This window comes from Scyliorhinus canicula, chromosome 18 (assembly GCF_902713615.1).
Source record: "Scyliorhinus canicula chromosome 18, sScyCan1.1, whole genome shotgun sequence".
Lineage (NCBI taxonomy): Eukaryota > Metazoa > Chordata > Chondrichthyes > Carcharhiniformes > Scyliorhinidae > Scyliorhinus > Scyliorhinus canicula.
In genome coordinates this window covers 78,676,413-78,692,746 of record NC_052163.1, presented here as the reverse complement: position 1 = coordinate 78,692,746, position 16,334 = coordinate 78,676,413, and the positions used below count along the sequence as shown (strand labels likewise).

The window sequence follows — 16,334 nt, the reverse complement described above, 5'->3', positions numbered from 1 at the left end:
TGCAATATATGAACAGGAACAGCAATTCCCTATTGGAATATCATGCTAAAATGCTTTTATGTAATGATATAATGTTATTATAGGTACAAACACAGCCTTTCCCTACAGTAACATCAATATACAATGATATCATGTATACACATCCAGTGATTCCCCATGAATCATGATTCAATATTATCATGCACACAGGTACAGCAACTCACTGTATTAACATCTTGTTGGACAGACAGAGCTTGTTTCCACTGGAGCTCAGAAGAGTGAGGGGGGGGACTTAATTGAAGTTTCTAAGATCCTGAACGGTCCCAACAAGGTGGAAATGGAAAGAATGTTTCCTCTTGTGGGTGAGTCCAGAGCTAGGGGGCACTGTTTTAAAATTAAGGGTCACCCTTTTAAGACTGAGAAGAGGAGAATTGTTTTCTCTCAGAAGGTTGTGCGACTTTGGAACTCTAGCTTCAGAATATTTTTAAGGTTGATGTAGATACATTCTTATTAGGCAAGGGAATTAAAGGTGGAAATGGGAATGTGGAATTCGAAACACAGAAAGATCAGCCATGATCTTACTGAACGGTCAAGCAGGCTCAAGGGGCTCCTATTTCATATGTTTGCATTTAACCCAAGGCTCACTGACAAAAGTGCTAAAAACTCATGCACAGCTGATGCTGGATTTATTCTTCTATTTATTCATTCATATTGGATTGGATTGGATTGGATTTGTTTATTGTCACGCGTATCTGGGTACAGTGAAAAGTATTTTTCTGCAAGCAGCTCAACAGATCATTCAGTACACGGAAGAAAAGGGAATTAAACAAAATTCAAGAAAAGACAAGAAAATACATGAGAATACATAATAGGGCAACACAAGATATACAATGTAACTACATAAGCACTGGCATCGGTTGAAGCATACAGGGTGTAGTGTTAATGAGGTCAGTCAATAAAAGGGTCATTTAGGAGTCTGGTGACAGTGGGGAAGAAGCTGTTTTTGAGTCTGTTCATGCGTGTTCTCAGACTTCTGAATCTCCTGCCTGATGGAAGAAGTTGGAAAAGTGAGTAAGCCGGGTGGGAGGGATCCTTGATTATGCTGCCCGCTTTCCCCAGACAGGGGGAGATGTAGATGGAGTCCATGGATGGGAGGCAGGTTCGTGTGATACAGGCATTTCTAACCGTAGCAACTTGCCCTGCCACTTTTATACTTATATGTGGACAGCAAGGTCTCTACTCACCCACTCTTCAAAATCATGCCTCATAAAATATTATACAATCTTTGCAAATTAGGCCTACTGCATCAGTTCACATTTTCTACATTACTTCATCTCATTATCTTGATGTAATGTAGCTAATTGTGTGTGCATACCTAATCATGCTGTATCAATATATATGGCATTATATCAAGGTGTTGTGATAAGGAGACACTCTCTGTGTATAACATTATATCACTATAAAAGTAAAGTCACCACAGTCCCAGATGTCTAGAGGCTGCTTTCCTTTTTTGAGGGGGAGAACTGACTCCTGGCGATTTAACTTGAGGACCACCACACCTCAGGCAAAGGGAAAGGTTGAGATGCAGAACAATGCCAGAGTGAGGGTTCAATTCCCGTACCGGCCTCCCTGAACAGGCGCCGGAATGTGGCGACTAGGGGCTTTTCACATTAACTTCATTGAAGCCTATTTGTGACAATAAGCGATTATTATATTATTATTATTCATGAATTACCTCAGCTGGCAGTGATTGAACCCATGCTGTTGGTCTTCATCTGCATTCCAAACCAGCTGTCCAGCCAACTGAGCTAAACCAGCCCCTTGATAGGGGATTACTGTGTGGTTATACGACACACTGTGTCAGGATGTTAATATAGGAAATCACTCTGGGCATGATTCAATGGCTTCGTTGCACTCGTGCGTGAGCGAAACGAGGCCAGTGAATAGTGGAAGAGGCCAAAAGTGAGAACCCCACCGGGTGCCAAACCGTTTACGGTGCAACCATCCCGCTCCCGTCTGTGAAATCGGGATCCTGCCTTAGGAGAAACCAATAATCACCACTTAAGCCCTATTTCCATACAATTAATGGGAGCCACCCCATATCCAACGGCCTCCTGTGATCCAGTGGCCTCCACAAGTGGTCACACTGGTGCCGATTGGTACTCCTTTTGAAAAACATGAACCTGGTGAATGGGCTGCTACAGGGAGCCGAGGTGGTGATCAGCCATCTTCACTCACAGGTAATGAGCCCGGGGGCATTGGGCTTACTGTGCCTGTGCTTGGAGGGGGATGGGACGGCATCATGGAACAAAGAGCTAGAGGTGTCATACTCATTGTGATGAGGATATTTTACTGTTTTTCGTACAAGTGCACGGTCCTGCCCCACTCTCCCGATGGTGCTACTCCACTGTCCCCACCCTCTCCTGCAACACCTCCTACCCATCCACTCCCCCCCCTTCCATGCACACTCCCCTCCTTACCCCCTACCGAACTCCCCCCCCCCCCCCCCCCAGTGCTCTCTTAGTGAACCGTGACGTGGCTAGCCTTCCTCGCCCTACCGCTACATCGAGATGTACTTAGAGGTGGAGGCAGCCAGCTGTTTACCAAGTCCCGTGGCGTTTGCGATGCCCCAGGTCTTCTGTGTGGAGTCCGGTGTATCCTCATCTCTGTGGCGTGTGCCAACTTCCGCATTGGTTACCGCTCTGTCCCCGTTATCTCCAGGGCCTGTTCATCGAAGGTCATGAGGATTCTAGGTCCCTTCGCCAGACTGGGCATTCCCACGATGATTGTGGGACAGTTTCTCCTGCGGAGACATAGAGGGCATCGTTAGCCGCACGTGCGATTCACAGTGGGGTGGGGGGGGGGATGAAGGAAGGGTTTTGGGGGGGAATGGAGGGTTGGGGCAGGGCTGGTCACGTGGGGCCAGGAAGGTTTCGGTGGGGGGGGGGGGAGTGTCAACTCACACATGAGGCCCAGTGTAGGTCATTGACCTTCCTCCATCACTGGAGGCCAGTCCTCCTGGCCACGCTTGCTGAGCTCATGGCCACTGTCACTCGATCCTGGGCGGCACTGGCTACCCTGTAGCTCATCCTCCACGACCCTTAGGGGAACAGCCTATCCCTTCTGGCCTCTACCACATCTAGGAGCTTCCCCAGGTCCACACACCAAACCCTTGAGGCCAGTCATCTCGGCGCCATGGCTGCGAGCAGAGTGAGGTTGGCTGTGTAAGTGCTGTTTAAGTGTTTCTCGACATTGCTAGCGGAGGGCTGGCGAGCGCGGTCCTGGCGCATTGGCTGGTGAGCCTTTATTTGCGACGTGAAGCCTATGGGGCCTCGTTAAGTGAACAATATACGTTGTATTGAGTTGCTGGCCTCACTGGGCTGAGTGCCGGGGATTCGTGGCAGTTCCCGCTCGTTACCACACTTAGAGATATTTCCGGAGAATTGGGCCCTCTGTGTTTGTGATGAAGGTGTGCCATAATAATAATCGTTATTAGTGTCACAAGTAGGCTTACATTATCACTACAATTAAGTTACTGTGAAAATCCCCTCGTCGCCACACTGTGGCGCCTGTTCTGGTACATGGAGGGAGAATTCAGAATGTCCAGTTCATCTAACAGCACGTCTTTCAGAACTTGTGGGAGGAAACTGGAGCACCCAGAGGCAACCCACGCAGACATGGGAGAACATGTACACTCCACACAGACAGTGATCCAAGCCGGGAATTGAGCCAGGGTTCCTGGCTCTGTGAAGCAAGAGTGCTAACCACTGTGCTACCGTGCCAGCCATGATGTCAGCAAAGGCAATTAATCTCTTCAACCTGGCTCTTTTTTTTAATAAACATTTTATTGAGCCATTTATGGTTTTATAACAGAAGAAACCGTGTACACACAAATGGAAACATAGTGCGAAAGCCGTGTTCCCCCCTCACAGGTACTACCTTTTCTCACATCCTACTCTAAACTAAACCTGACCCCCCCCCCCCCAGCCGCCCACTACCAGGGAAGCAAAGGCCAGAACGTCTGCCTCTTTCTCCTCCTGGATTCCCGGTTCTTCCGAAAATCGCCACCTCTGGACTCGGTGCCACCCTTGTTTTTAACACATTGGACATGACATCCACAAACACCTGCCAGAATCCCCTAAGCTTCAGGCACGCCAAAACATGTGGACATGGTTCGCTGGTCCTCCCGCACACCTTGCGCACCTATCTTCTACCTATCTGCTCATCCGGGTCGCTGTCCTGTGAGTCCGGTGAACGACCTTAAACTGTATCAGGCTGAGCCTGGCACGTGATGTGGATGCGTTGACTGCTCAACGCGTCCGCCCAGAGACCATCCTCTATCTCTCCTCCTAACTCCTCTTCCCATTTGTGTTTCAGCTCCTCAGTCTGCATTTCCTCTGACCCCATGAGTTCCTTGTAAATGTCAGAGACCCTCCCTTCACCCACCCACATTCTGGAAACTACCCTGTCCTGTATCCCCCTTGGTGGTTGGAGCGGGAAGGTTGAGACCTGCCTGCGTAGGAAGTCCCGCGCGTGCAGGTACCTAAACTTATTCCTTCCCGTCAATTCAGATTTCTCCTCCAGCTCCCTCAGGCTGGAAAAGCTCCCCTCTATAAACATATCTCCCATCCTCTCGATCCCTGCTCTCTGCCATCTCTGGAACCCTCCATCTAGCCTCCCTGCGGCAAACCGATGGTTATTGCAGATTGGAGACCAGACCGATGCTCTGTCTGTTCCCACATGTCTCCTCCATTGCCCCCAGACTCTCAGGGCCATTCCACCACGGGGCTGGTGGAGTACCGTGCCGGCGGGAATGGCAGAGGTGCCGTTACCAATGCTCCCAAACTAGTGCCCTTGCATGATGCCGCCTCCACTCGCTCCCACCGACCCCCCCCCCCCCCCCCACCACCACCACTACCACCCTGCTCACACCACCTACTTCCTAATCATGGCTATATTAGCCGCCCAATAATAATTACTAAAGTTCAGCAGCGCCAGCCCGTCCTTCCCCAGGCTGCGCTCCAGCATCCCCTTTTTAACTCATGGGGTCTTACCCACCCACACAAAGCCAGAGATCACCTAAGATGACCCGTTTAAAGAAGGGCCGTGGAATAAAAGTGGGGAGACACTGAAACACAAACAGGAATCTCAGGAGGACCGTCATTTTCACTGTCTGCACCCTCCCAGCTAGTGACAACGGGAGCACGTCCCACCTTCGGAAATCTGCCTTCATTTGGCCCACTAGTCGGGCCAGATTTAACCTGTGTAGCCGTTCCCATTCCTGCACCACCTGGATGGCTAGGTACCGAAAGCTTCCCCCTACCACCCTAAATGGCAGCACCCCAATCGCCTCTCCTGCCCCCTTGCCTGGATCGCGAACATCTCACTTTTCTCCATGTTCAATTTATAACCCGAAAACCGGCCAAATTCCCCCAGAATCCTCATCATTTCTTTCATCCCTTCTAGTGGGTCCGAAACATATAGGAGCAGGTCGTCTGCATATAGCGAGACGGTGTTCCACCCCCCACCCCGGACCAGCCCCTTGAGGCTCTCAACATAATTGCCAGCGGCTCTATGGCCAGCGCAAACGCCAGTGGGGAGAGGGGGCATCCATGGTTCGTCCCCGGCGTAGCCTAAAATAGCCCAATTTCAACCTGTTTGTCCGTACACTCGCCACGGGAGCCTGATACAGCAGTCTGACCCAGCCGATGAAGCCCCATCCAAATCCAAGGCCCCCCAGTACCTCCCACACATAATCCCATTCCACCCGATCAAATGACTTATCTACGTCCATTGCGACCAGTACCTCCACGTCCCTACCCTCTGGGGGCATCATGACCACATTCAGCAACCTTCTTACATTGGCTGCCAACTGCCTAACCTTAACAAATCCCGTCTGGTCCTCCCCAATCACGTCCGGAACGCAGTCTTCAGCAGTTTGGCGTCTACATTTAGTAGGGAGATCGGTCTGTCGGACCCGCATAGCTCCGGGCCCTTGTCCCGCATCAGGATCAATGAGATAATGGACTGTGACATCGTCGGGGAAAGACCCCCCTCTCTCCCGTGTCTCATCAAATGTCCTCATCAGCAGTGGCCCCAGCATCCCAGAACTTTTGTAAAACCCCACTGGGTACTCGTCCGGTCCCGGGGCTTTACCGACTGCATGGCCTTCAGCCCATCTGCTATTTCTTCCAACCCGATCGGGGGCCCCAGCCCTTCTACCAACCCTTCGTCCACCTTCAGGAACCTCAGCCCCCCCTAGGAATTGCCGCATCCCCTCCGGCCCAGCTGGGGGATCCGACTCATACAGCCTGCTGTAAAACTCCTTAAACGCCTTATTAACCCCTGCTGAATCTCCGACCAGGTTCCCATCCCCGTCCCTTACTTTCCCAATCTCCCTGGCTGCCTCCCTCTTTCTGAGCTGCTGCGCGAGCATTCTGCTGGCCTTCTCTCCGTATTCATAAATCGCCCCCTCGCCTTCCTCGGCTGCTCCACCGGCTTACCTGTAGTTAACAAGCCAAACACCGCCTGTAGCCTCCGTCGTTCCTTTAAAAGCCCTGCCTCTGGGGTCTCCGCATACCTCCTGTCGCCCTGTAGTATTTCCGTTATCAGTTGGTCCATCTCTGCTCTGTCTGCCTTCTCCCTATGGGCCCGTATCGAGATCAGCTCCCCTCTAACCACCTCCTTCAGCGCCTCTCAGACCATTGCAGCCGAAACTTCCCCTGTGTCATTAACTTCCAGATAGTTCTGGATTCATTTCCTCAGCCGCCCACACACCTCCTCCTCCACTAAAAGTCCCACGTCCAGCCTCCAGTGCGGGCGTTGGCCACCCTCCTTGCTAACCTGTAGGTCAACCCAGTGCGGGCCATGATCCGAGATCGTGATCACTGAATACTCAGTGTCCACTACCCCCGTCAGTAAAGCCCTGTTCAGGGTAAAAAAAAGTCAATCCAGGTATACACTTTATGCACATGTGAGTAGATGGAGAATTCCTTCACTCTCGGCCGCCCAAATCTCCATGGGACCCCCCCCCCCCCTCCCCATCTGCTCCATAAACCCCTTTTGCTCCTTTGCCAATTGCTGGTACCCTACCTGTCCTTGAGCTTGACCGGTCCAGCCCTGGATCTATGTCTGTGTTGAAGTCCCCCCCCCACCCCATAGGGCAGCACAGTAGCACAGGTGAATAGCACTGTGACTTCACAGCGCCAGGGTCCCAGGTTCGATTCCCCGTTGGCTCACTATGCGGAGTCTGCACGTTCTCCCTGTGTCTGCATGGGTTTCCTCCAGGTGCTCCGGTTTCCTCCCACAGTCCAAAAACGTGCAGGTTAGATGGATTGGCCATGATAAATTGCCCTTAGTGTCCAAAAATGTTAGGAGGGGTTATTGGGTTTTGGGGATAGGGGGGAAGTGAGGGCTTAAGTGGGTCGGTGCAGACTTAATAGACTGAATGGCCTCCTTCTGCACTGTATATTCTATGTTCTATGCCAACTTATGCGAATCCAGGTCTGGGGTCTTCCCCAACTTCCTCCTTATGAACTCCACATCATCCCAATTTGGCGCGTACACATTCACGAGTACCACCAGCAGCCGCTCCAGCTTCCCACTAACCATAATGTAACGGCCTCCCACATCCGCAACTATTCTTCCCACCTCGAATGACACTCGCTTGTTAATCAGGATCGCGACCCCTCTAGTCTTGGAGTCCAGCCCCAAGTGGGAAAACCTGTCTGACTCATCCCTTCCTTAATCTGACCTGGTCAGTTACTCGAAGGCACGTCTCCTGCAACATTGCCACATCCGCCTTCAGTCCCCTCGAATGTGCGAACACGCATTCGCTCTTAACCGACCCATTTAGCCCTCTTACGTACCCCGACCTCCCTATTGTCCCACAGCAAAAGTCCCTCCCCTGTCAGCAGAACATTTCCCTTCCTCCCCCCCCCCCCGTAGTAACAGCACTGTGCAAACCACCCCCTTCAACAAGCATAAGATCTGCTCACCCCCCACTGCGCTTCCGTGAGCTAGCCCACCCAGCTAGCTTGGTGGCCCCCGCCCATGGTGCCAGACATTTTCCCACCTGTTGTTTCCTCCCCCTTCCCCCCTGCTCGGATACCCATATGCAAAAGAAAGCAGTCCCAACCCAATTGCCCAAAAGAAACACAAAGAAAATCAAAAAGAAGATCCAACATCTGAAATTCGCACCTCCATCCCCCTTCAGTGCAAATGCAATCTTTAACACACACAGCTCTGCAGCAGGTCATTACAGAAGGCGTTACAGATAGCGTCCAAAAACAAAAACTTGTTTAACATGAACGTTGCAGCAAAGTTCAAACACCCTTTCCTTCGAGCGAAGTCCATCGCTTCCTTGGGCGACTCAAAGTAGAAATGTTGCTCCTCATAAGTGACCCAATGACGGTCCGGATACAGCAGTCCAAACTTAACCTTCTTCTTAATAAGTGTCAACTTTATTTGTTTGAACCCTGCTCTTCTCCTGGCCACGTCCACGCTCAGATCCTGGTATATACACAGGATGCCGTTCTCCCACTTGCAGCTCCATGTCTGCCTGGCCCACCATAAAATACGATCCTTGACAAGGTACCTGTGGAATCTCACCACCATTGCCTTCGGGAGGTCCCCCACACGCGGCTTCCTTGTGAGCACTCTGTGAGCCCTGTCCACCTCCAAGGGTCAGGAGAATGTCCCCTCCCCCAGTAACTTCTCGAACATGCCAGCTATGTATGCCCCTGCGTCTGTTCCTTCGAACCCCTCCGGGAGACCAACGATTCTCAAGTTCTGCCAGCCTGACCTATCCTCTAGGTCCTCCACCTTTTCCTGGAGCCTTTTCTGTTGGTCCCTCAACATCCCCACTTCCAACTCCACTGCTGTTTGATGTTCCTCCTGCTCAGCCAGCACCTTCTCCTACTTTCTGGATCGCCCGATCTTGAGCATCCAGTCTAAATTCCATCCGCGCAATCGATTCCTTGATCGGGTCCAAGCATTCCTGTTTCTGCTTGGCGAAGCCCTCCTGTATGAAATGCATCAGCCACTCAGTCGACCGCTGGGTCGTCGAGCCAGGACTCCGGTCATCCGCCATGCTCTCTCCCGCTGCAGCTTCAGCCCTAGCCTTCTCTGTTCCCCTATTTCTTCCTTTGCGAGCAATCCTGGTCTGCCTCTCCATGCACTGCTGTCGAATTCCTCTTCACAATTGCATCCACAATCAATTTTCCAAATCAGATCCGACAAAAAATCAGGAAAAAACGTCCAAATGTCTGACCCGAGTGGGAGCCACCAAATGTGCGACTTACTCCTTCATAGCCGCCACAGGAAGTCCAACCTGGCTCTTTTTACCTGTTTATTTCACAAAGTAAATACTTTTGAGTCTGTGAATGGAGAAATTTCAATTAAATGTGTTTGTTGCTTGTATTTCAGTGCAAGGATATTTCTGACTGAGTTCCTGTTGGAAATCTGCTCTGAAACATCTGGAGGCAATGATAGTTCTCAGATCAGTCCAGAAGTACAGCTGTTCCACCTGCTTCAAGCTGTTAGCTCAGTGGTATCACCATCGCCTTAGAGTCATTCACTGAAAATTGTTGTGACTTTTATGTGTCTGATGGATCTATCCTTGGCTGATTGCGTGTCCCACCTTTAATGCCTGGGGCCCCCAATAGATAGAACAGGGATTCTTGCATCCACAGGAAACCACCATTTTAATCTATCCCAGAATGGTACAAGTAATGGCCCTCTCTTGGCAGATACAAACATTCCATTGAAGATTAAAGAAAATGATGAGGGTGAAATTGGACATAACTGCAGCAGAATAGATTAGCCTGTATAATACTCACCCAGGAATAAATAAATAAAATCAGCCATCTGCAGTGAATAGATCTGTGTGGGACAGGACAGGCAATTGGGATGGGGGCTGAAGAACATTCAACACCATCTTCTGGATAGCTGTGAGGTCATGAGAAACCTGGGCCAGGATTCTCGAAAAACACGGCTAAGTGTTGACGCCGGCGTAAACACGGGAGTGTTTCACGGCGCCGTCAATGGGCCTCTTGGCCCAGCGATTCCATGGCCCACACCGGGCCGGAGTGCTCCGCGCTGCTCCAGCTGCTGTACACGGCCCTGCACTACCGGCCGTGGATCCGTGCATGCACGCGGCAGCCACTTCGACGCCAGCGTCGTGCAACATGACGGAGCCACACAGCAGGCCAGCGCAGAGAAGGTAGGCCCCCCTGGAGACTGATCCCCCCCACCCCCGCACCAGGACGGCTACCACAGCTGCGATGCCGAGCTGTGGGCGGGTGGAACCATACGTGAACCACGCTGGTGGGAACTCAGCCGGTCGACCACGGAGAATCGCTGCGGGAGCCTCTTTCAATGGCCCCCGACCGGCGCCGTGTCGACCGTGCGAGTGCGACTGGTGCCAATTCTCCGGTCGCCGGAGAATCGCGTCCCGGCGTCGGACCTGATTGTGGGTCTGATGCCCCATTCTCCGCCCCATTGCCGAGCGCAATTTCAGAGCGGAAGATCGGAAAATCCCAGCACTTGGTTTTCCCTAATCCACGTTTAGGGAATTGTTAATAAAAGTATGACCAAATTTGTGGCAGTCTCCAGCCTTTCCTTTGCCAGCAGCAGTTTGGGCTGCATGTAGGCTTGGTTATCCTGACAGAGGTCAACTTGGAACAACTTTGGAAAGTGTCCTGAAACAGACAGTAAAGCCCCATTTGCATTTTTGCAGTGACCGACTCATGTTTCAGTTGTGGGTTCTAGGCTCCTATGCTCCAGTCTTTGCCAATATGGCAAAGGGCTCACAGCTGACTTGGTACATAAGCTTGTCGACCAGCACATTGGAGAGTTTATTGGCCATCTCACGCCTGTCAAACAAGAGTTGAGTCAATGAACCTCTAGGCCAATCATTTTACATCACAATTTAATAGTCGATAGGACTCGGGACGCAATGAGGCTGGTAAATCTCCGGGGAGAGACCTCTAGCGAGATTTACCAACCTCGTTATGCATTAGATCTCGTGAGGCGTCGCAATCTGGGTCCCGCCCATTGAGTTTGGGATCTAGATTTGCATATTCAAGTGAGGAATTAGTCCGTGAGACAACAATGGGGCTGGAAAGGTTTACGGTGATGGTGTCGGATGAAGGAATGATAAATGACAACAAGGGTTTGAAGCACATGGAGTAATTGGAGATCCACAAGGACTGGGAGATGGGTGATGGACAGGCAGTATATGGGCTAATGGAGGCAAGATTCTGCAGGAGTAGAGCTGGGTCCATCTGAATATAAATGTGATAGTGACTCAAATAAATTTATGTTCATGCGACTAGCATTGCGGCAGCAGTCCATCAGAATCCACAGTGAACACAAATATGGCTATCCTTCAACCACTAAAACTGACACAAGATTAAGAACATTTAATTACATTTCAGAACATTATGACTGCTGACCAACATTGTAGTGCAAGTTATACATTGTGTCCTTATTTTCTTATTATTTGCAGTTAACTGACAGAAATTGTGGTAATTTGGGAAGCATTGTGTAGACAGGAAGCGTGAACAGGTACAATGTTTTCAACAGGAAAGCCAATAAATACCAAAGGGACAAATTTTCTAGTGGGGACATGTGTTAGTGTTGACTGGAAAAATATTTTCTAGTGTGGACATGCGAACTTTCAAACTGATGCGTGAAAGATGTAACCCTACTGAAATTGAAAGCTCGACCCTGTATGTATCCAATGAGGCAGGGACAGAACACACAGAGTGGCATGTTCTGTTACAGTCCTACTTAGTGAATCCAGCTGATTCCAATTCCTTTTCCTCTCACAGTCTAAGTCTTTGCGGGAACGATGGCTGCTGGAGGGCATTCCTTCATCGGCAGCAGAAGAGGACGAGGGGATGAAGAACCAGTTCCAGGATGACAATGTCAAAACTAAACAGATGGAGGACACTATCCAGAGGTAACTGGCAGACGGTCTGATCTGATCATGAGCTTTGATATCACTTCTGAGAAACAGGAAGGACTAGGGCGAGTTGCTGATATATATAATCATTAGCGGTTGGAACAGGTTTTCCAAGGTGAGCTTCTCTCTGCCATTCCTGACAATGAGAGACAACCTTAGATATACCGATTAATCCAGGCAGTAAGCGAGATCAGTAGGCCAAGGATCCAGGAATCATATCCATGCGATGAAGATGATTCCAGTGCTTGGGATTCTAATAGTCCATGGACAAGTTTTCATTGGAAACAAAGAGCAATGGGAAATCATGTGGTCCTTTGATGGCAAATGTAGACAGAACAAGGTTATTTAATTCCCTCAGGCAAAAGGTGGATGGATCTCTGACTGGGGAGGAGATCGTAAATCCTAGCATGCGGAAGGAGGCCATTTGGTCCATCGAGTCTGCACTGCGCTCCGAAAGAGCACCCTACCTAGTCTTCCCCCCCCCCCCCCCCCCCCCCCCCCCCCGCCATCCTCATAACCACATCTAGCCGTTGGACACTGAGGGGAAATTTAGCATGGCCAATACAACTAACCGGCAGATCTTTGTGGGAGGAAACAGAGCACCCGAAGAGGAAACCCACACAGACGCAGGGAGAACGTGCAAACTCCACACAGACAGTCTCATAAGGCCAGAATCAAACCCAGGACCCCGGCGCTGTGAGGCATTAGTACTAACCGCTGTCATACAATCATCATAGATTATCATAGATTATCATAGAATTTACAGTGCAGAAGCAGGCCATTCAGCCCATCGAGTCTACACCAGCTCTTGGAAAGACTACCCTATCAAAGCCCACACTTCCACTCTATCCCTGTAACCCAGTAACCCCACCTAACCTTTTTTGTACGCAAAGGGCAATTTAGCACAGCCAATCCATCTAACCTGCACATCTTTCGACTGTGGGAGGAAACCGGAGCGCCCGGAGGAAACCCACACAGGCACGGGAAGAATGTGCAGACTCTGCACAGACAGTGACCCAAGCCGGGAATCGAACCTCAGACCCTGGAGCTGTGAAACAACTGTGCTAACCATTGTGCCACCGTGCTGCCCACTGTGTCGCTCATGCCGCTCCATATCAAAGAGCCTTATCAAAGCGAGAGTGTTCTCCCAGACTAATGACAGCACAATTCCTATTTTTCTTTCCTTCTAATTCTGATCTGGTCTTATTCCTCTCCCAGGAAATTATACAGCAATGCTGAATGGGGTTGGAGTATAGGATATTGTGAAGGATAAGGCATTGTGGCTGTATGTGTTGGGTAGACAGATCAGTGGATCTCTTCCTGCCCAACATTTTCCATTGAATTCCAGCAATGGAAGACAATTTCCTCCGTTGTGGAAAAGTTTTAAGTTGCAGAACAAAACTGTAAAGTTAAATTGTCATTGGCCCCACATTCCCACCATTGATCATGTGCCAGCCACATCCATCTTCATAAACCCCACCATTCCTCACAGCTCCCCGCACTAATTGGAAAGTGAATAGATCCTTCCTTGGATGATTTTGACTGTTAGTCAGTCTCACCTCAGTTATCTTTACAACAAACAACCAAATTCTTTAATGAAACCCTTCTTACGAAAAAATGTGATGTTTTTGTTGCCTTCATGGCTTTTCCTCTGGGTTTTTCTTGCAGAACTCTCTGCTCCACAGGGTTGTAGCCGATGAGTATATTCAAAAGTGATATTGATAGATTTTTAGACACTAAGGGAATTAAGAGCTTTGGGCAGGAAAGTTACGGCCTGTAGAATATCAGCCATGTTCATATTGAATGGTGGAGAGGGGCTGATTTTTGATGTGTGGGCATCGCAGGCAAGGCCAGTATTTGTTGCCTGTCCCTAATTGCCCTCAAACTGAGTGGCATTTTTTAAGAGTCATTCACTTTTTGGATCTGGAGTTACTGTAGGCCAGAGCAGGTAAGGGCAGCAGATTTCCTTCCCTAAAGACAATGGTTTCATGGGCATCAATAGACTTTTCATTCCAGATTTTTCCATTGAATTCAAATTTCATGCAGGATTCAAATTCCCCCAGAGCATTACCCTAGGTGTCTGGATTACTAGTCCAGTGACAATACCACTACTCCACCGCCTCCCCTTGGTCCCTATCCTCTTATGTTCTTATTGGTCTTTCATTTCTGAGGCCAATCCTGGAAGGTTGGGAACTCCAGAAAGTGAGTGCCATGATAACACATTAACTCTAGTACTAGAAAAAGGTAGAACCAAAATGGGGAAAGAAGGAGGGGGTCTGTTTGTGGGGGGGTAAGGACAGAATACGCCAGATTGGTTTTGTTTGGGTATCATTTTCTGGTGCTCCTGACCCCACAAAAAATAAACTAAAACTTCTTCCAACTCCAACAGTCGATCTAAAATGTCTACACTGTAGACTCTTAAGCACATCTTAAAAGGGTCCTAATGCCTGGCAAGGGTGAGAGATCTGGCTTTCCAGCCCTCGGTCATGGGGAATAATACGTTGGCCACACCATCAGCGGTTGAGGGACAGTACGATGTACCATTTTCAGGGTTTTACCGAATGCTGCACAGGGAGCAGGAATTCTCATAACCTCTCCAACCCACTACTGTACTCCAGCCCTATTTGTGAAAGTATTTAATTTGCTGTTGGACAGAATTGGAAATGTGTTCATCATTATATTTATTGAATGTTTCCCACTCACCAGAGGCAACTCATTTGTGAAATGGAAGACTTCCTCTATGACTATGGCAGCTGGTCAATCCCTGGGAAACTTGGTTTGTCTGTTCTTTGCTGCTCTTTTCAAAGCAATGTCAGGTTATTCTTTATATCCATCCTCTTCCCTGGGAAGTAGTGAAAAGATTGGCCAATTCAGTAAAAATCTGACAGGGTGCCAATGTTCTTTGTTTTAAAACTTCATTCGTCTCTCAACGCAGGGAAGCAGTGGAAATATCCAAAGGCTGATTATCAGTCTGCGACACGAGCTTTCTGTCCATAACCAACTTTATACAACCAGTACGACGATGAGTCCTGCACAGTGGAAGAGTTTATAGGCTGTCTTCACCCCTACAATGACAAGGAGGGCTGGGCACCCACTGGACATGAGTATCCTACTGTGTCTCAACCCAGATGCGCAGAGCTAAAGCTCTAATACCCATACACTGGGACTGTCTCGCGTTCTAACCCTGAATCAACTGGCTCAAAGATAGGAGTGCTACCACAAATCTAAAGGCTTGGTCCGTGTTCTGTGCCTCTTAGGGAGCTTAGAGTAACTTCAATGAGCAATGATTTGGGCCCTCTAATACTCAGGAAAGGTAGATGAAGGAATAAATTGGAGAGGAAGTGAGACACAGGGGTCACACACCCTTGGAACCATTATTACATCTAGCAAGGTGTCGCTAAACAACAGGTAGCAGAGCAAAAGCCATGAACCCCTGCTGATCCGACCACAGCGTCACACAGATCAGATCTCTGAATTCATTATGTAACCATGCTCCAAAAACAGCGCCAGGCTGTTCTCCAATTTTCTGAAGTGATAACACACTTTAAATACCTCAAGAATACTCTGACATAAGGTGAAACCTTTGATTTATGGGATTCTATCACACGCTGAGAGTTCAAAGGGCACTGTATTTATCAAGGAACGTTGACCAAATCTTGTCCCAGTTGCGAAGGGGGAGGCACAGAGCAGAATTCACGCCATGGTAACACATCTCCACAAGGTTAAGGTTCAACCACTTTTCCATGTTTAAACATAAACGATAATAAGGAGATAAAAAGCAAACCTACAAATTTGAATTCAAAATAGAAAGTGTTGGAAGAACGCAGAAGGTCAGTCATTCTGCAAGCCTACAGCCACTTCGGTGCCACGGTGGCACAAATGGCAACCCACTCACTCCAGCACTGGGAAAAGATGAGCCAAGTTAGGGGGGGCAAGAAAAGGAGGGGATAGAATGGGTCTTGTAGGTCGCCACCTGTTCCTCCTGGCCCCACAAGAAATAAACATAAACTTGCCTTCTGGCTTCCTCTGTGGATGTGCCTCCAACTCCGACAGTTGATTTAAAATGGCCATTGGGGTCCTCCACTGCGCCGGAGGCATCTCTAATGCCGGGCAGGGGTGAAAGTTCTCCTCCCTGTAGCCCATTGCTTTTCTACGTCCACACTGCCTCTTTTGATCTTCTTTAACACTCATCTCATTTGACCAAGTTTTCCCCCTCCTCCCTCTCCCCTCCCCCTCCCCCCTTCCCTGTTCCTCCCCCTCCCCCCGCTTCCCCTCTGATGGAACCATCAATTCACTAGACACATGCTTTAAGATATGAACAGTGGTTTTAATCTACTTACAACAGAGCCAGCCTGTTCCGCGTTGAACTCTCGATGAACTGAACGAC

General features: G+C 49.4%; 1 protein-coding gene across 2 annotated transcripts in view; it reads left to right on the top strand.

Moving 5' to 3' along the window:
- The window catches only part of LOC119952955 (paralemmin-1-like), a 382,432-nt gene that overhangs the window by 274,022 nt on the left and 92,076 nt on the right, over nucleotides 1-16,334 (top strand). For both annotated transcript variants that reach the window (XM_038776595.1, XM_038776594.1), the window contains exon 4: nucleotides 11,814-11,944. In XM_038776595.1, coding sequence (XP_038632523.1) covers nucleotides 11,814-11,944 — 131 coding nt within the window. The remainder of the gene's footprint in view (nucleotides 1-11,813; nucleotides 11,945-16,334) is intronic.